Source organism: Lepus europaeus, chromosome 8 (assembly GCF_033115175.1).
Source record: "Lepus europaeus isolate LE1 chromosome 8, mLepTim1.pri, whole genome shotgun sequence".
In the NCBI taxonomy this organism is placed as follows: domain Eukaryota; kingdom Metazoa; phylum Chordata; class Mammalia; order Lagomorpha; family Leporidae; genus Lepus; species Lepus europaeus.
In genome coordinates this window covers 75,251,955-75,272,752 of record NC_084834.1, presented here as the reverse complement: position 1 = coordinate 75,272,752, position 20,798 = coordinate 75,251,955, and the positions used below count along the sequence as shown (strand labels likewise).

The window sequence follows — 20,798 nt, the reverse complement described above, 5'->3', positions numbered from 1 at the left end:
ATCCTTTCATCTAATATGAAGATTCCTATCGGCTCATTCTGCTAGTTGAGGCACATCTGTCAGCTGGATGACTTTGGTAGCTCATCAGAACAAACCTTCTTGAATAAATATTTCCAGAAAGGTCACAGTAAGTGACCTTTATATATAGACCTTTATATATATATAGACCTTTATATATATATAGACCTTTATATATATATATACATATATATAGATGGCCCTTTTACATATATATATATATATATATATATATATATATAGTCAAAGAAATCATCAGCCCTCGATATATTTTAAATCCAAAACTCTGTATCTTCCCATGCTTTGTGTTACAGAACCTGGGCAACCTAGTTGAGAACTTGTTCTGGTCAGGACCAGGCTCAAAGCTCCTTCTCCACAGACCTGTGTCCCTGCCTACAATTATCTTGTTCACGCTGAGAGGCCAGAAGACCCTCCCTTGGGGCAGTAATTCAAGTTGCCAGTTGGTACAGGTGATACTCTTAAGAAGTATTAATCTGAAAAATTATTAATCAATGTTTAAGTTAGCAATAGCTGACCAGCACTTCTTAAAGCATCACCAAGGTTCAGCCATGATTTCACCACTAACTGGTATTTGCCAAAATCTTGCACAAGTCCACTAGGATTTAAACACATAGTATAAGGAAAGATTTTAACTCTCACTCTCTAGGTTCTTTCTGTTGTGCCCTACACTAAATTTTATCCTCAGAAGGCAATAACCTTGGGCCAAATTGTCTTTCTCCTCTACAAAAATAAATATTTATTAATAAAAAGTTAATGCTGGCATCTTGTTTCTAGTACAGAGTGATGTAAGCAAGGCAGTCCAGCAAAGTATATAAGAACACAGGCTTCAGCCTCAGACAGTCTCATTACTAATCTGAGTTTGCCATATAGGGACTGGGTATCTTTGGGTTTGTTATTTAACCTCTGAAAGCCACAAAACAGTACCTGACCTAGGTTATTGTGAAGATCAAATGAGGCAATTTATCTAACATTCTAGGCGTAGTCTTTACACATTACATATTAGCTGTAATTATAAGAAATTATCCATTTGAACATTTCCACACTCTTTCCAAAATCTTGGCTGAAAGGATCATTCATTATACTGCATGAAATAATTTCCTTTTAGCTTAGTGCTAACTCAAAATTGTTTCATCAAGCACACTTGAGATTTTCCTTCATCAGATGGGAGAGAAGTATATGATCAATCATGTTTTCTTTCAAGAAAAAAACTCAAGTCATTTGCTATCCTATACTGTTTCTGAAATCACTTTTCTGCTTTTCTTTTTTTTTCTTTAGTTGACTCTCCTTTTTATTTTTTAATTTTTTAATTTTTAAAAATTTACTTCAGAGGCAGAGTGACAAAGAAACAGAGAGCTCTCATCTGCTGGTTGACTCCCCAAATGCCTAATGATTAACTTCACAAGCTGGACGGACTGAAGCCAGGAGCCAGGAACTCAATCTAGATCTCCAGGTGGGTAGAAAAAACTCAATTTCTTAAACCATCACTGCTGCTGCCCAGGGTCTGCACTGACAAGAACTTGGAGTCAGCAGCCAGAGCTGGAAATCAAACCCAGGATCTTCAATATGCGGGTATAGTTGTCTTAACCCAATGCTAAACACTCACTCTGTTCTTTTTTATTTTTAATTGTTCATTTTTATATTGTGTTTAAATTTGTAGCTGTGGATCTGCCATTTAGTAGCTGAGTAATCCCAGAGAGATTATTTAATATCTAAGGCTCCACTTTCTTTACCAAGTAAGAACTGTTGTGAACACCAACGTTACTCTAATCCCAGTACCCCCTTTCAATAACTACTCCTCTACACCATCTCTATTCCCTTGGAGCCGAAGAAGGGATGAAGTTCTCTAAGCACTTAAATTACTCTAGAGTTGATGCCCTAACTCAAGCTAGACCAGGAAGACACTTGCCAGGAATTTTGGATTTAGGAATGAGAGAGTTAATTGCCTTCTAATAGCTGAAATAATAAGACACAGATCTCAGGAGTCATTAGTGGCCACGGTTGCCACTTCACAGAGGAAATGGTTCACAATGAAAGAAAAGAGTGATGCAGAGATGCAGGAAAGTGAAGGAGAGGTGGTACCAATGGTTGCAATGGTTCCTAGGCTGTCACTTCCTTCTAGTATGCCTGTTCCATTAGACATCATAGCATCTTTCCATTAAATTAACTTTTGTGTATACATAACTTGAGTCTGAGATCCATCACTTGAAATCAAAATAATTCTATAACATAGAAAACAATGCCTAGCATATTAACTGGCACATAATACTTGCTCAATAAATAGGATCTATTAATATTATTTAGAAGATGCAAATAAAAATTCTGAGTCAGTTAATTTATGCACATCATTTCAATAGCTTACAAGCAGTCTTTCCCCTTACAGTTTCAAAATCACTCAAAGGATCCTTTGGTTTTTTTATCTTGAGAGAACAGAAATAAGATAAATGATCTGAATTAATCTTGCTATGTATTAGTACATATATTGAAATGAGAGACTGCTGCATATTTAAGCACTCTTACAAAATAATGAATCCTCAGATCCAGTAATTCATAATTTCTTTCTCAACACGCTTGTTTAAACACATAGAGGAAAAATGTAAAAAGAATACAGATTTATGTCCCACTTACCCCACATATACAGGAACACACTAATAACTTGTGAATATCAAAAACATGGCAGTCTTGACACAACAGGAAGCATGCAATATAACAAAGGGAAGCTGGAATCGAGAAATACCTGCAGAGACACTACACTGACAGCGTCAAAATGGATGTGTCCATTGGGCTCTGTGACCGCAGGATTCGCATAGCACATCACACCATTGATGGTAGGTAACGCTTTAGGCTGATGAGTTTTTTCCTGGGGACCAAAGTCCTCATTTGCAAAGTGGGTATGATCATTCTACGCAGTAAAACAAACAAAGATGAAGAAGTTATAAGAGGAAAAACAGGTGTGCACATAGATAAGAAAACATACTTTATTGCTTTCATTAAGAGAAAAACTGGTGACAACTATCCCATATATAATGCAATCTTCAAAATTAATTAAATTTCTCTCTCTTTGGATGTGTTCTCATTTATTCAATTCTGTTGTTGCTAGGTTTTTCCATGATAGTGTAAATATACTTTCCTATTTTGGTGAATATGAGTGGAATACTAATTATGTACATCAGTTATTTGACATTAAATTATTGATACTTGCCCCAGATTCTATAATGTAAAGCAAGCATTTTTCTTGCTCTTGTCAACTCTCTCATTCTCCTCACATTCACAAGTTTAAGAACAGGACTGTTCACACAGTTCTAAGACGGTAACATATGAAAGGCTTTTAAGTTCACTTACCTGACCATACGTTTTTAGTATCATCTTAAGCATTCTCTCCACAAAGAAAAGTATGTAAAATCCACCAAACACAGCAGCTGCCTTCTCAACATAGTTGTCACTTTTGGGATCAAATCCAAATGCCTGAGACAATTCAGGAAAAGCCAACTGATTTAACTTGATTTCAAAAAGATAGAACCATAATTTTCAGTATATAATTTTCATTGTAGTTCCCCCTTTCCATCCACATAATATTGGGGATTTACCTTCCAACGTCACAAAACAAAGACTGAAATCTGAGTAACCAACCTGCATGGGACAGCATAGAGATCTTGTAACCAGAAGTCCCCTTAAATGACGCCACTAGAGGTCTTAGTGTCCTCGCTATTACACCAAGAGCAGTAACTACCTTAAAAAGAGGAAATGTTTAGCAGTGGGGAAGCAACAGGTGCTATAAAGGGCCATGGCTCATGCAGCCTAATTGTGACACCAACTGCAGTCTCTGGTTGCCCAGGGACAAAGCCATTAAGAAGCTTGTCATTCACAACATACTGGAGGCTGCAGCCCTCAGGGACATCTGCGAAGGGAGTGTTTTCAATGCCTCCATGCTTCCCAAGCTGTATGTGAAGCTACATTATTGTGTGAATTGCTCCATTCACACCAAGGTGGTCGGAAATCAATCTTGTGAAGCCAGCAAGGACTGGACATCACCACCCCGATTCAGACCTGCCGGTGCTGCCCCACAGCCTCCAGTAAAGCCCGTGTGAAGAGTGTAATCTTTAAAGGCTGAAGAAAAATTGTTCTCTGGAAAAATAAAGTGGAAATGTGTGCTTTATATAGCATACGGAGTATCCATGTCAGATACAGTGGGGAGTTGTGTGTGTTTTATGCCAAGTATTCAAATATGTATGCCATAGACTTTCTATGGCAGAGAAAGCATACCCATGTAAGTTAAACCTTAAGTTTTATATGCATGGTCTCATTCACCCCCCGCCCTGGCCCCCTTGACATGGCTGTGTGGATTGGGGGTGGGAGGGTATAAACCTCTGTGAATATTAATTTGACTTGGCAATCTTAAGATGTTCAGCTTTAAATTGGAAACCTAAAAATGGGTAAAGAGAAATTAAGACCAAGGATAACCATTGGATGAGGTACTCATGGGAAAGTGACTTAGACTGAAGGAGGCCTTTAATAGGAAATATATGGCTTGAACACCTTGGAAGCTATTAAACAATCTATTCAGAAGTTCAAAAAAAGAAGACAATACTAGGTGTAGGTGATGAAGTTAAGTGAGATATGGATTAGCCACTTCCACTAAATGTAATATATTTGCCCACGATAGCCAGAGTCAAATGTTTAAAGCAAATACAGCAACACATTTGAGTTACTATTTTCTCCAGAGAGAGCCTCTTGTGCCTAGAAAATGCTGCTAAGTCCCAAAAAGAGAAATAAAACAAGGACTCAGTCTAAGAATAAAAAAGATTTAAGATTTCCAATAGTCACTCTCCTCTCTCTCTCTCTCTCTCTCTCTCTCTCTCTCTCTCTCTCTCACACACACACACACACACACACACAATGAGAATGAAATAATTCATTTTTTAAAAGACTAAAGGGCAAGAGTTAGAGTTTGAAGTTATAATGAGTCCAGATGTTCCTAATGGACATGAAGCATAAATTTAGAATAAATAAAACAGGAGAGAACAAAGTGTGAAAAGCCACATGACTCTGCACCATCCTACACATTGTAAATCTTCCCCTGGGGACAGAATAACGGAAGTCTTGTGGGCTCTCATCCTGTAACTGCCTCTGAGGAGACCACATGGCCACATCTTCATGGGAATGACTTCCCTTTAACGGTCTGCACAGCGGAAAAATGGCATAAAAACATGTGATCTATAAACTCTACATCGAAGCAACAAACATACAATGAAATGACAAAAAACAAATAACCGTCTATGAAAATTTGAGGCATTATTATAGACAGATTCTTTATACTGCTATATTCAAGAAAATAAAAAACCTTAAAATCAGATACATAGAATCTCCAGCCCACATACAATATTAGTTTACTTTGACCCCATCAAAACAGATAACATGATAAATACATATAGATATAATATTGTATTCTATTAAATAGGTTGCATATGATGTATTCCTAACCAGGAAATCTTTATTGCCATCCTAGCTTTTCTAGTAGCTTGCTATCTGCCTATAAACAAATCATTGAGTACATCTAGCTTTTAATTTTTTTTTCTTTTTCTACAGTTAAGAGTTTGAAGTGGATATTCTCCTAGGTAATTTCTACATCAGATCATAATAATTATAAAACCTGTGCTTAATGAAATAAGCCAGTCTCAAAAATATAAATGTCACATGTTTTCTCTGATATGTGGTAGTTAATACAGAAAACAAAAAAAAATGCATAGGAATGAGATGGACATCGTGTGATATGATTGTCATTTTTAGCCCTTGTTTACACTCCTGTGGAACTGTGGTCTTCCTAATTTTTACTTGTTGAATATTATGGTTAGTGATGAATTGAGCCTGTGAATATAGAGTGAATTAAAATTATCTCTCTGCAAAACTGATGAAAGGAAGAAAGGGGAGGGAGGAAAGTGTAGTTGTCTTCTTGGAACTGTACCTATGAGATGCATGAAATCTGTTCCCTTTATAGCAAAAAATATGCTAAAAATTTTTAAAATGTATGTCTCTAAGAAGTTATAATCCCCTTTTCACATACAGATGTGAAAACTAAAAGAAGTTTTGGTTATAATGTTCTAAAACTTCTAAGATGAGAGCAACACTCCCCGTAATATTATTTTCTTTCTGTCTGGGACAGGCCTCCTCCTCGCTGTGTGTACCATGGGTGGGAACAGACAGCGCATGTACACCCAGATTTTGCTAGTCTCTTTGTGGCTCCCTCCTCTTGATGATTCTCTCTTTCCCCCTCCTTTACCAAGTGCCCTGTCTTCTCCTTCTTACTTGCTTTCCTTCTCCTACTTCTCCTCCTTATATAACCACAATACAAATTTAAAATATAACATACACATGATTTGTCGTAATCGAATAGCGCACTGTGGTCAATGTCAGGTCAATAACACATTTCATCAAAAGCAAAAAAAAAAAAAAAAAATACTTGCAGTTTCTTCACCATCAATTGATTTTTTTCCCCACAGTCAAATGAAATGAAAAGGTTTGTCAACCACACTCTCATTTATCCTCTATTCCTCTATGACTGTAGGAATATGGGAGAAAATTTTATGGTAAATCTTCAGCAAATGTAACATGGCATGCTCTTTAGAAAACTAAATAAATAAATAACAAAACAGATAATTTTGCCCAGTGCAAGGCAGAATAAAGTGCCGAAGCCATCGGAGCATGCCTGGTGGTCTCCTGGAATATTAATTTTTTCTCTGACACCAACATCCACAGCAACTTGGGACAAGCTTTTATGATTGCCATGACTCAGCTTTCTCTTATCCAAAACACTGTAAACCAGACCATAACACGCTGTGAGAATTATGGAGACTAAAAATGTACAAAGTACTAAAACATTTAATATACAAAGTACTAAAACATTTCAAAGAAACAATTATTCACAAATAGCCAACATCCTTACCTCTGGAATAAGTTGGAAAATTGCATTTGAAAAAAGGGTCCCTATAGCCAGTCCTACAAAAAAGGTCAAAATCTTTGGAAAATAAGATTTCTTTATCAATGGAGTCAAAATCAATCCGAGGAGAGATGCCAGGTTAATAATCGTCACCGACAGCAGTCCATATCCCCAAACTGTGAGTCAGAGAGAAAAGGGAGAAGAAATTAATCCGAGCATAAGAATCAGGTGAAGTCAGTGTCCCCTGAGCCGGAAACCAATTTCTACTTTAAAAGCTTGAAATCAATAATCTTTAAAACAACAGAATCTTCTTCATGTAAATCATCCAGAAAGCTGATCACATAGGAACTAGTAACAGGAACACTGCCTATCCTTCCATGAGTCCTAGATCTTGACTATGGGATCAACGAGATCTACAGATTACAGAGAATCTGGAGGACATCTAGGACAGTGACTCACAGTCTGAAGTCCACGGGCTCCAAGCCTCCTGGATTCACTAGGCTCAAGGCCTAGTTAAGAAGGCAGCCTTTCACAGGAATACAGAACAGGTGTGAGATTCAGGAGAAAGGTAGCAGGTGCTGGGTGGAGGGCAAGGGTGGACCTGAGTCAGGGTGAGTTGGTTTCAAGGTGATCATAGCTACAGACAGTGGTCTTGCCACAGTCTTTTCTCTGCAGACTCCAGAGTGAACCTTCTCCAAGAAGGCAGCAGCACCTCAACCCCCAGCAGGGGCCCAGTGAGCACTGGGAAGAGAGCACAGGGAGCAGTGGGGGAGGGAGCTGCAGAATCACACAGCTAACCTGGCAGGCCCAGAGTAAGGCAAAAATGTCCTAATACAGAGAACGCGCTGAGGACAGACAGAGGTGTGCATCTTTCCTCTTAGTACTGAGGGCCCAATGCCCGACAGATACACAGTAAAGGTGGCTTAGCATAAAACAAATAAACACTAACCTAAACTCTAAAGCCAACGGCATCTGTGACCTATGGCCTTTAAGCTGTGATTTCCCCTTCTTGATCCTAAAGAGGTTGCTTTGAAGACAAAATGGAAATGCAAGTGAAACATACCCAGAAACACTTAGCAATGGCAGCACAGCCTCACTACAACATGATCCCTGGAACTGTGTAATGCGTGGCTTTGTCTATGGCCTTCCACATGGTGCACAAAGTACAACGTGAAAGATAAGAATGCTGCCTCTGCATTGCCACTTCTTCATAACACCCAGAAACCAAGTTTAAACGGGCCACTTCCCCATTAGCACTATGTGTAGAGTATACCAGTAACATCTTGTATTTAAGGAGCACCTGCCATTTGCCAGGCACTGCACCTGATCAACATGGTTCACTCACGGAACCTCACAAGTTCCTAAAAGTGCTAACCTACCTCTTTCTGACAGTTAAGGGATCAAAGCAAATGGAGTCCCAGTAAGCTACCCCAGTCAGAGAGAAAGCTGGATTTCAAACCCTGATCATCTGGCTCCTGGGCCCAAACTTTTCAGCAATATGTGTCATTACCCCTATAGAGATCATCTGACTTAAAAACAAACAAACATGGTAAATATTCACTGAGCCTAGAATATAGACCAAGCCATAGTTCCCGTCAACAAGGAGATTGCAGTATTCTGTTTGGGAGCTGAGAAATGCACACATGTGCACACAGATACACAGAGCAATATAACACAAAGTGGACTGTGATACAGAAAGGAAAAGAACAGATAACAAATGCACTGTGTAACCACAAGAATCATCACAGCACTGACCAGGACGACCTTATCTTCTCCAGACACTTTCCTATCGGCCCCAGATCCTGGCCATGCCCTACACAGTCATCCAACAGCCCACCTTCTCCCCACTCCCTACCTTATCACCTAAAACAATACCATCTACCCCTTTGGACGTTCCCTTTAAGAGAGAGTTCTCAAGCCTACACCTTCCCCCATGATGTCTACATGTTTTCCCTTAACACAAACAGCTTTCTATCTCATTACAGACCTACAGTCATTCACCCATTCAACAAATATTTTTATGCCCCTGGGCAGACTATATATCTGCATGTTGAAAACTAAACATGAGAGGCAAAGAAACTTCAGAGTATTAAACAGAGGCAAAGCCGCATACATATATTGAACTCAACAGCTTCTCCTGGGAAAACTTGTTCCAATATCCTTGTTTACTGCCTCCATGAATTGCAAAAACATCAAGATCAATTCCAATGTCTCATTTTCCACCTGTCAATTCCATAGATAATTGGTAACTGAATCCCATCAATTCTGCTTCAGATATTTCTTACCTCCAACTCTTCCATCCTCACTTCCTGTGAGAGCTCAGGCACCCATCGCCTCCCACTCCCTCATCAGATGTGATGTGACAGCTTCCTCTCTGGCCTCCCTCCCCTACTGGATATGGCCTCAGGCTTCTATGTTGAAAGTGATTAGCAAATGCACCTCTTCAAAGCTGCCCTTCATAAACTGTCTTTCACTCAGCATCTCCGGTCCTACCTTTCCACTGCTAAACTTGGTCTTTATCTGGACAACATGTTTTCCAAACACACATGTGATTCTCTGTCTGGAAACACCTTTCCATCTTCATTGCTTGAGAAAGTCAGACATGTTTCTTCATGCCAATACAAACACCTCTCTGAGATGTTTCTCCTTGTCCAGGCAACATGCCCTTGCTCATCAAAATTCCCATGCTTCTTTTTTCGAAGGCAATTGGTACAATTGCCATTTCTTGTGTGTTGCAGTAATTATATTACTTATATCTTTGTCTGCATCTTTTGTGAGATTCACAAGGAGAGGGGCTATCCTTTAATCATATTCGGTGCCTAGAAAATTGCCCAGCAACAGCACACAGTCCTTGCTGAATTAATGAATGCTCTATTTTATGGGGTAGCCCAGGACTCTGTCAAATATTACCAGTTCATCTGCTTATCCATTCTTTCTAATCCTCCTTGTTCTTGTGCACATTTATCAGAACTAAACAAGTAACTGGGAGAATAAGACACACTGCATAGTTTCCCCTTCTTGCATTGTTAGGACATTATTCAGGGGGAAAGATCAATGTTTCCACTCAACTGAGGCATCCAAGAGTGAGTCAGTATGAAAATATTCCTTGACTCTCTCTATATACACAAAGTACTTCCTCTAATAATCCCTTTCAGAAAGGGTCCCTTCTACTTCTTTGTGAACTCTGAAAGGTTTTAATGGATTTCCAGGGAATGTTAGTAATAATAGTATGTCAAGAAATTTTACTACTCCTATTTTAAGACTATTTCCCTTTTTTTAAGTTATTTAATACAACAACTCTATAAGGCAGGTGTAATTATAATCCCTGTTTAGGATTCAGTTCAATTCTTATTACCATTTTACAAATCTGCAAATATCTGAGACTTCAGTTCCTACCTGAGAGACCAATACTGTGGTTCATTGACACTGGCACCCCTTATGCGCTCAGGATCAAATCCTGGCTGCTCCACTTCTGATCCAGTTCCCTGCTAATGCATCTGAGAAAGCAATGGAAGATGGCCCAAATGCTTACAGCCCTGCTATCCACGTGGGAGATCTGGATGGAGCTCCAAGCTCCTGGCTTCAGTATGGCCTAGCCCCGGCCACTGAAGGAGTGAACCAGCAGATGGAAGATCAATCTCTGTTGGCGTCTTCCTCTCTGTAACTCTACCTTTCAAATAAGTAAATAAACCTTTTTTTAAAAAATTAAACAAAAAAAAATTCTACCTGGTCTGCACTGTGCAAATGAGAAGCATTACAGAATGGTGGCCAATAGTGCAAATTCTGGAGCCAGAGGATTTGTGCTCAAATTCTAGCTCTTACCTTTACTGGTATTATAGAGCTGGTTCCTTGACTTCACTAAGCTTCAATTTTCCCATATTTAAAATGCATATAGGGATGAGCTACATAGGAGTAAAAAGTTCTGAGGTTTGGATGTTTTAACCATAAAGAAATGTTAAATGTTTGAAGACATAAATATATTTACCCTGATTGGACATTAAACAAGATATACATGGATTGAGGCATTACATAGTACCCCATATATATGTGCAATTTTTGTATGTCTCAAAAATTTTAATAAAAATTTTTAAAATAAATAAAATACAGACAAAAGCAGTTCCTATTTCAGAGTTTTTCAAAAAATAAAATAAAACCAATTAATACTATCCCTGGAAAATAGTTTTCAATAAATTCTATTATTATTTTTATTTTCAAAAACAGTACTAAGTAGACCATCGTATAAAATGTAATTAATTTAGTTCATTGTTATCTAGCAAAAAGAAAACAAACTAGGAGACAGGAGACTGCATTCTTGTCCCACTTAAGTACTGTACCTACAGGAAGCCACATAGGTTCCCTGGAACTTAGACATATATCATTAGTTGTATTACAGGGTAGGACTACATAATCTTCAAGGATGTCACAAGTAAAATTCTGCTATTCTTACCAATTATCTGAATTAAACAGTATGCCATGACTGCATCAAATATTGCCATTTCAGAGCACTAAATTACTTAAATTTCTCTCCTAAAAATTTAACTTGCCACCAATTGATGTATTCATTAACAGGATTTTATTTTATTTTATTTTTGACAGGCAGAGTGGACAGTGAGAGAGAGAGACAGAGAGAAAGGTCTTCCTTTGCCGTTGGTTCACCCTCCAATGGCCGCCGCGGCCGGCGCGCTGCGGCCGGTGCACCGCGCTGATCCGATGGCAGGAGCCAGGTGCTTATCCTGGTCTCCCATGCGGGTGCAGGGCCCAAGAACTTGGGCCATCCTCCACTGCACCCCCTGGCCACAGCAGAGAGTTGGCCTGGAAGAGGGGCAACCGGGACAGAATCCGGCACCCCGACCAGGACTAGAACCCGGTGTGCCGGCGCCGCAAGGCAGAGGATTAGCCTGTTGAGCCACGGAGCCAGCCCCATTAACAGGATTTTATAAAGCACTTCAAAGTCAACTTCAAAAATCACAAAATGGAAGATCTCTGAGAAATCTTCCTACTGCAACATCATAAATATTTTCATAAAAGTCTTATCTCGTGACTCCTTTAATTGGTTTTGTTTTGGTTTTTTCATTTCCTTAGATGAGCTCAGATTTGACTGTATTAAGTATGCAATTATATCAATTATCCAATAGATATAATTTTTTTTTTTTGCCAGGCAGAGTTAGACAGTGAGAGAGACAGCGAGAGAGTTATAGACAGTGAGAGAGAGACAGAGAGAAAGGTCTTCCTTCTGTTGGTTCACTCCCCTAATGGCCACCATGGCCAGCGCTGCACCAACCCGAAGCCAGGAGCCAGGTACTTCCTCCTGGTCTCCCATGTGGGTGCAGGGACCCAAGCACTTGGGCCATCCTCCGCTGCCCTCCCGGGCCACAGCAGAGAGCTAGAGTGGAAGAGGAGCAACGGGGACTAGAACCTGGGGTGCTGGCACCGCAGGTGGAAGATTAGCCAAATGAGCCATGGTGCTGGCCTAATAGATATAATTTTTATCCATTACTATTTTGTTGAAAAAGAATAGGATTACATGGAATAAAGTGAACCTATAAATTCATGTGTAAGAAGATCAAAATCATAGTCTTCCTACTCTTGGCCACACACTTTTCAAGGCACTTACATATATGAACTCATTTGAAAGTCCCAACCATTCTATAAGGAAAGTGCAATCACTATATCCATTTTACAGATTAAGTAACTGAGGCATGAGACATTAGGTAAGTTTCTCAAGGTCATTCAGTTGCACTGAAATAAAGCAATAAGATAGCACATCACAAAAAGCAATACATTATCAGAGTAAACATATTAGCATTAACAAATCCTCCACCAGTCTCCCTAATTCTCCAGAACTTTTCAGTATCTTCTCCTACCCTATCCCACCCAGCTTCAGCACCATTTCAATCCCTAAGACAATATACAGCCTCAGAGGTGTTTATCTCTTTAATCAGTCCACTGTCCAAATATTTGGTGCCTTTCTGATCTTGTAATTCAGAATCATGGACTTTTTCATTTTGTGACCCTGCAGAATTGACTCTAGAATTCTCTCACTTCCTACTTGTACCAATTTCCCTATTTTCATCTCCTGAGTCCTATGATAGAGTAACTTGGGAAATTGAGTTTAAAACACTTTGGAATAAGAGTAATGAATCTACACAGAGTAGGAGATTTGGCTTTTCTGAACTCTCACTTCCTATACGCAGAATTATGTACATGTAAGATATATGTTACTCAACAGACCCAACTAATGGACCTAATATAACACCCAAGTGCTTCGTAAATGCCGCTATTTAGTACTATAGGAACCCTATGAGAAAGATATTATTTTAAAAGAGGAAATTCAAGCAGAAAAAGATTGAAGGCACATGAACAACCTCAGTGGAATATTAGAGCTGGGATTAGAACCCCAGTGGACTGACTTCAAAGTCTATGTCTTTACCATGCTACACTGTTAATAAATGTTAGTATATTAAAATATTTGCTGAATTTACTTTTGAATGTAAATGTAAACTGTATTACAGACTTACAGAAATATAAATATATGCCAGCAAAAATATTTGAATGAACAATTTGCAATTATTTCCAAACTGAAATTGTTATTGAAGAAATTGCTAATCACACTGACATATTATACTTAGCGATTTCTATTCTTTGTATATATAAATTTAGAATATAAAAGAGAAAATGACTTCTCAAGCTGAAATGACCTGGGTTGAATCTGTCTCTACCACATACAAGCTGTGAAACTGAGCAAATGATTTTTAACCCTCTATATCTCAGTTTTCTTGGCTGTAAAATGGGAATACTAGTGCCATCATATAATTATATGAAGATTAAGTGAGTTGATATACAAACAGTTCTTGGGACAGTGACTGTTAAATTGTAAGCACTACCAAAAACCTGGTTATAATCACTATTCTGTCAATGTTAGCCTTATTATTCATGGAAAATGGAATTAAATGATAGTTTATTTTGGTGTAAAAAATTGAAATCCATGCATAGTTGCTTTACAACATGCATGTTATGAACTTTTTGAAGATGCTTCATAGGTATAGCTTTCAAAATATTTTTGCACCAAAATAAATTTATCCTTTAATTCCATTTTCTACAAAGGTTCTGAAGTGTCCTTATATAGATTTAAACGTACATAAACAAAGGAAACCAAAAACCAAGTACAAACGGCACTTTTCAGTAGAATTTTCCATTTTCTTCTCTATCTTTGCTCTCTTACAGTCTCTGCTCCCTAGCTCCACTCATGTTCAGTGAGCTCATGCAGACCAGTGTCTAAATACCATCTCTAAAATGGCAAATCTCCAGCCTGGACTCTCCTCCAAGCTCCACATGTGTGTGTACCAATGACTACTTGTAGACTATTCTAGTCTCAAAGTGTCAGCAAGCATTTTACTCTTCATTCTAACCATTTCCTTCTCCACTATAATCAGCTGCCCTCCTGTCTTTTCCACTCCTGATACTGGTGCATCTCCCTCTCCAGTTTTCGATTCAAACTGGGATCCGTCTTTTCCTATTCCACATCCAATCCAGAAGCAAAACACTTAGCATCTATTCAAAATCCATCCAGATCCCTAGAGCACGTGCAAACACATGGAGACTGAACAACATGCTCCTGAATGAACAATGGGTCACAGAAGAAATTAAAAGAGAAACCAAAAATTTTCTGGAAGTAAATGAAGATAACAGCACAACATACCAAAACCTATGGGATACAGCAAAAGCAGTGTTAAGAGGAAAGTTTGTACCAATAGGTGACTACATCAAGAAATTGGAAAGGCACCAAATAGATGAGATTTCAAGTCATCAAAGGATCTAGAAAATCTGCAGCAAACCAGACCCAAATCCAGTAGGAGAAGAGAAATAATTAAAACTAGAGAAATCAACAGGATTGAATCAAAAAAAAATTACAAAAAAATGAGCCAAACGAGGAGCTGGTTTTTTGAAAAAAATAAAACAAAATTGACACCCCATTGGCCCAACTAACTAAAAAAAGAAGAGAAAAGAACCAAATCAATAAAATCAGACATGAAAAAGGAAACATAACAACAGACACCACAGAAATAAAAAGAATCATCAGAAATTACTACAAGGACTTATATGCCAACAAACAGGGAAATCTATCAGAAATGGATAGATTCCTGGACACATACAACCTACCTAAATTGAACCAGGAAGACATAGAAAAGCTAAACAGACCCATAACTGAGACAGAAATTGAAACAGTAGTAAAGGCCCTCCCAACAAAGAAAAGCCCAGGACCAGATGGATTCACTGCTGAATTCTACCAGACGTTTAAAGAAGAACTAACTCCAATTCTCCTCAAACTATTCAGAGCAATTGAAAAAGAGGGAATCCTCCCAAATTCTTTCTATGAAGCCAGCATCACCTTAATTCCTAAGCTGGAATAAGATGCAGCATCGAAAGAAAATTACAGACCTGTATCCCTGATGAACATAGACGCAAAAATCCTCAATAAAATTCTGGCCAATAGAATGCAACATCACATTACAAAGATCATCTACCCAGACCAAGTGGGATTTATCCCTGGTATGCAGGGATGGTTCAGTGTTCGCAAAACAATCAACGTGATACACCACATTAACACTGCAGAAGAAAAACCATATGATTCTCTCAATAGACGCAGAGAAAGCATTTGATAAAATACAACACCCTTTCATGATGAAAACTCTAAGCAAACTGGGTATGGAAGGAACATTCCTCAATACAATCAAAGCAATTTATGAAAAACCCACGGCCAACATCCTATTGAATGGGGAAAAGGTGGAAGCATTTCCACTGAGATCTGGTACCAGACAGGGATGCCCACTCTCACCACTGCTATTCAATATAATTCTGGAATTTTAAGCCAGAGCTATTAGGCAAGAAAAAGAAATTAAAGGGATACAAATTGGGAAGGAAGAACTCAAACTATCCCTCTTTGCAGATGATATGATTCTTTATTTAGGGGCTCCAAAGAACTCCACTAAGAGACTATTGGAACTCATAGAAGAGTTTGGCAAAGTAGCAGGATATAAAATCAATGCACAAAAATCAACAGCCTTTGTATACACAGGTAATGCCACGGCTGAGGAAGAACTTCTAAGTTCAATCCCATTCACAATAGCTACAAAAACAATCAAATACCTTGGAATAAACTTAACCAAAAATGTTAAAGATCTCTACGATGAAAATTACAAAACCTAAAAGAAAGAAATAGAAGAGGATACCAAAAAATGGGAAAATTTTCCATGCTCATGGATTGGAAGAATCAACATCATCAAAATGTCCATTCTACCAAAAGCAATTTACAGATTCAATGCAATACCAATCAAAATAGCAAAGGCATTCTTCTCAGATCTGGAAAAAAATGATGCTGAAATTCATATGGAGACACAGGAGACTACAAATAGCTAAAGCAATCTTGTACAACAAAAACAAAACCAGAGGCATCACAATACCAGATTTCAGGACACACTACAGGACAGTAGTCATCAAAACAGCATGGTACTGGTACAGAATCAGATGGATAGACCAATGGAACAGAATAGAAACACCAGAAATCAATCCAAACATCTACAGCCAACTCATATTTGATCAAGGATCCAAAACCAATCCCTGGAGTAGGACAGTCTATTTAATAAATGGTGCTAGGAAAACTGGATTTCCTCATGCAGAATCATGAAGCAAGATCTCTATCTTTCACCTTACACAAAAATTCACTCAACATGGATTAAAGACTTAAATCTACAACCCAAAACCATCAAATTATTAGAGAGCATTGGAGAAACCCTGCAAGACATAGGTACTGGCAAAGAGTTCCTAGAAAAGACCCCAGGAGCACAGGCAGTCAAAGCCAAAATTAACATTTGGGATTGCATCAAATTGAGAAGTTTCTGTACTGCAAAAGAAACAGTAGGAAAGTGAAGAGGCAACCAACAGAATGGGAAAAAATATTTGCAAACGAAGCAACAGTTAAAGGGTTGATAACCAGAATCTACAAAGAAATCAAGAAACTCCACAACATCAAAACAAACAACCCACTTAACAGATGGGCAAAGGACCTCAACAGACATCTTTCCAAAGAGGAAATCCAAATGGCCAACAGACACATGAAAAAATGTTCAAGATCACTAGCCATCAGGGAAATGCAAATCAAAACCACAATTAGGTTTCACCTCACCCCAGTGAGAATGGCTCACATTCAGAAATCCACCAACAACAGATGCTGGAGAGGATGTGGGGAAAAAGGGACACTAACCCACTGTTGGTGGGAATGCAAACTGGTTAAGCCACTATGGGAGTCAGTCTGGAGATTCCTCAGAAACCTGAATATAACCCTACCATTCAACCCAGCCATCCCACTCCTTGGAATTTACCCAAAGGAAATTAAATTGGCAAACAAAAAAGCTGTCTGCACATTAGTGTTTATTGCAGCTCAATTCACAATAGCTAAGACCTAGAAACAACCAAAAATGCCCATCAACAGTAGACTGGATAAAGAAATTATGGGACATGTACTCTATAGAATACTATACAGCAGTGAAAAACAATGAAACCCAGTCATTTGCAACAAGATGGAGGAATCTGGAAAACATTATGCTGAGTGAATTAAGCCAGTCCCAAAGAGACAAATATCGTATGTTTTCTCTGATCGGCAACAACTAACTGAGCACCAAAGGGAAAACCTGTTGAAGTGAAATGGACACTATGAGAAACAGAGACTTGATCAGCTCTTATCCTGACTGTTGATGTACAATGTAATACTTTGTCCATTTTAGTATTTTTTTGTTCTAGTACTAGTGGTTGAACTCTGCAATTAAAACACAATTATTCTTAGGTGTTTAAATTTTAACTGAAAATTGATCCTGCTTAAATATAAGAGTGAGAAAAAGAGAGGGAGGAGATGTACAATTTGGGATATGCTCAATCGGACTTGCCCCAAATGGGGGAGTTAGAAACATGCCAGGGGATTCCAATACAATCCCATCAAGGTGGCATGTACCAATGCCATCTCGCTAGTCCAGGTGATCAATTTCAGTTCACAATTGATCACACTGATAGGTCTAAGAGTCAAAGGGATCACACAAACAAGACTAGTGTCTGCTAATACTAACTGATAAAATCAGAAAGGGAGAGAACAATCCTACATGGGAAGTGGGAGACACAGCAGACTCATAGAATGGCAGATGTCCTAAATAGCACTCTGGCCTCAGAATCAGCTCTTGAGGCATTTGGATCTGGCTGAAGAGCCCATGAGAGTATTGTAGGCATGGAAAGCCAAGACACTCTGGGAAAAAAAAAAAAAAGAAGAAGAAGAAGAAGAAGACCTAAATGAAAGATCTCTGTGAGTGTGATCCCAGTGGAAAGAACGGGGCCATCAAAGAAGGAGGTCCCTTTCTCTGAAGGGAGGAGAGAACTTCCACTTTGACTATGACCCTTTTGGAATAAGATCGAAGTCAGTGAACCCTAAAGGCTTCCATAGCCTTGGCAACTCATGACTAGAGCCTAGGGAGATTACTGACGCATAAACAAGAGTGTCAAATTGTTAAATCAACATCAAGAGTCACTGTGTACTTACTTCCCATGTGGGATCTGTCCTTAATGTGTTGTCCAATGTGAAGTAATGCTATAGCTAGTACTGAAACAATATTTTTACACTTTGTGTTTCTGTGTGTGTACAAACTGATGAAATCTTTACTTAGTATATACTGAATCGATCTCCTGTATATAAAGATAATTGAAAATGAAAAGAAAAAAAAAAACTTGGTGTTAAATTGGAAATTACATAGAAAATTATACAATTTTTTAAAAAAAGATCATGTAGGATCTCTGTCATTAATGTGCTGTACACTGTGATTTAATGCTATAACTAGTACTCCAGCAGTATTTTTCACTTTGTGTTGCTATGTGAGGGCAAACTGTTGAAATCGTTACTTAATATATACTAAACTGATTTCCTGTATATAAACAGAATTGAAAATGAATCTTGATGTGAATGGAAGGGGAGAGAGAGCGGGAAAGGGGAGGGTTGTGGGTGGGAGGGAAGTTATGGGGGCTGGGGAAGCCATTGTAATCCATAAGCTGTAGTTTGGAAATTTATATTCATAGTAAAAGATAAAAAAAAATCCATCCAGAATCTGATAGCTTCTCCCTACTCCTACTTACTCACCCCCCTTGCCCAGATCCTATTCATCTTGAGGATGAACCCCAGACCAATCACCTTGCTTCTACTCTCAAGTATTACAACCTACGCTTCAAACTTCAGGTAGCAAACTCTTACAGAATCAAGTAAGACCGTGGCACTCCTCTATTCAGAACCCAACAGTGGCTTCATGCTACATGGAATAAAAGGTAGTCAACTTATCACAGCCTTCCAGGCCTGCCCTTCGCAGCACCGTCTTCCTCCAGGGCATCACCTGCTTCTTCACTCCCACATGCTCACTCTCCTCCACACACACAGATCCTCCTGCTGCTCTGTGCTCCTGCCGTATATTCCTTGGCTATGCTGGTTCCTGCCATAGTCCTCTACTCCCCCTCAGTCAAACTCAGATGTACTGTCACTCCTCAACTCAACGAAATCTCACCCCCAGCCCCACCATCACCTCCTATACCTTCTCTCTTTTCTTTTAGTACATATCCCTCTGAAACTACATTGTTTATTTTCTTTTTTGTTTAAATAAACAAACATTTAAAAATATTTATAAGTAAGTATTAGTTCTCTTCTTTACAAAGCGTAAGCCCTAAAGTAGCAGGGAACTTTTCTTCTTGCTTACCACTGCATCCTCAATGCACAGAACAGTGGTTGGCATGCCAATCAATAGATACTTATTAAAGGAATTTTTTGAAAGCTTTTATTTAATAAATATAAATTTCATAGTACAGCTTTTGGAATATAGCAGTTCTTCTCCCCACCCCCACTTCCACCCCACCTCTTACACCTTCTCCCATCCCATTCTTCATTAAGATTCATTTTTAATTATCTTTATATTCAGAAGACCAACTCTATACTGAGTAAAAATTTCAACAGTTTGCACCCACACAGACACACCAAGTATAAAGTACTGTTTGAAGACAAGTTTTACCATTAATTTTCATAGTACAGCACATTAAGGACAGAGGTCCTATGTGGGGAGCAAGTACAACAGTACTGTTGATTTAACAATTGACACTCTTATTTATGATGTCAGTAATCACCCAAGGCTCTTGTCATGAGCTGCCAAAGCTATGGAAGCCTTTTGAGTCCACAAACTCCTACATTATTTAGACAGGGCCATAAGTAAAGTGGAAGTTCTTTACTACCTTCAGAGAAAGGTACCTCCTTCTTCGATTGATCCTTCTTTCCGCCGGGATCTCACACACAGAGATCTTTCATGCAGGTCATTTTTGCCAAAGAGTATTGGCTTTTCATGCCTGAAATGCTCTCATGGGCTTTTTAGCCAGATCTGAATGCCTTAAGAGCTGATTCTGAGGCCAGAGTGCTGTTTAGGGTGTTTGTCATTCTGTGAGTCTGCTATGTGGCCTGCTTCCCATGTTGGATCATTCTCTCCTTTTTAATTCTATCTATTGTTATTAGTAGATGACTGATCTTATTTATGTTATCCCTTAAAGGAATTTTTTAAATTAAAATTAAAATATACATGTAGGGCAAGTTAACAATCTGGGGATACCAATACAATGCATACAGCTGCAAAACAGACTCCCTGAACAACCGGTTTACCTCACTAGTGAATGTGTACTTCTACATGTTTAAGGATGTGAACTATATATTAAGCATCCATTTGTTTTCTTATATTAAAAAAATTTTTTATTTGACAGATAGAATTAC

At 38.6% G+C, this 20,798-nt stretch overlaps 1 protein-coding gene across 3 annotated transcripts in view; it reads right to left on the bottom strand.

Moving 5' to 3' along the window:
• Positions 1–20,798, bottom strand: part of SLC39A8 (solute carrier family 39 member 8) — an 85,038-nt gene that overhangs the window by 30,740 nt on the left and 33,500 nt on the right. For all 3 annotated transcript variants that reach the window (XM_062199818.1, XM_062199817.1, XM_062199819.1), the window contains exons 4-6: positions 6,977–7,146; positions 3,379–3,501; positions 2,774–2,938 (exon numbers count right to left, since the gene is read on the bottom strand). In XM_062199818.1, the coding sequence (XP_062055802.1) occupies positions 2,774–2,938; positions 3,379–3,501; positions 6,977–7,146 (458 nt within the window). The remainder of the gene's footprint in view (positions 1–2,773; positions 2,939–3,378; positions 3,502–6,976; positions 7,147–20,798) is intronic.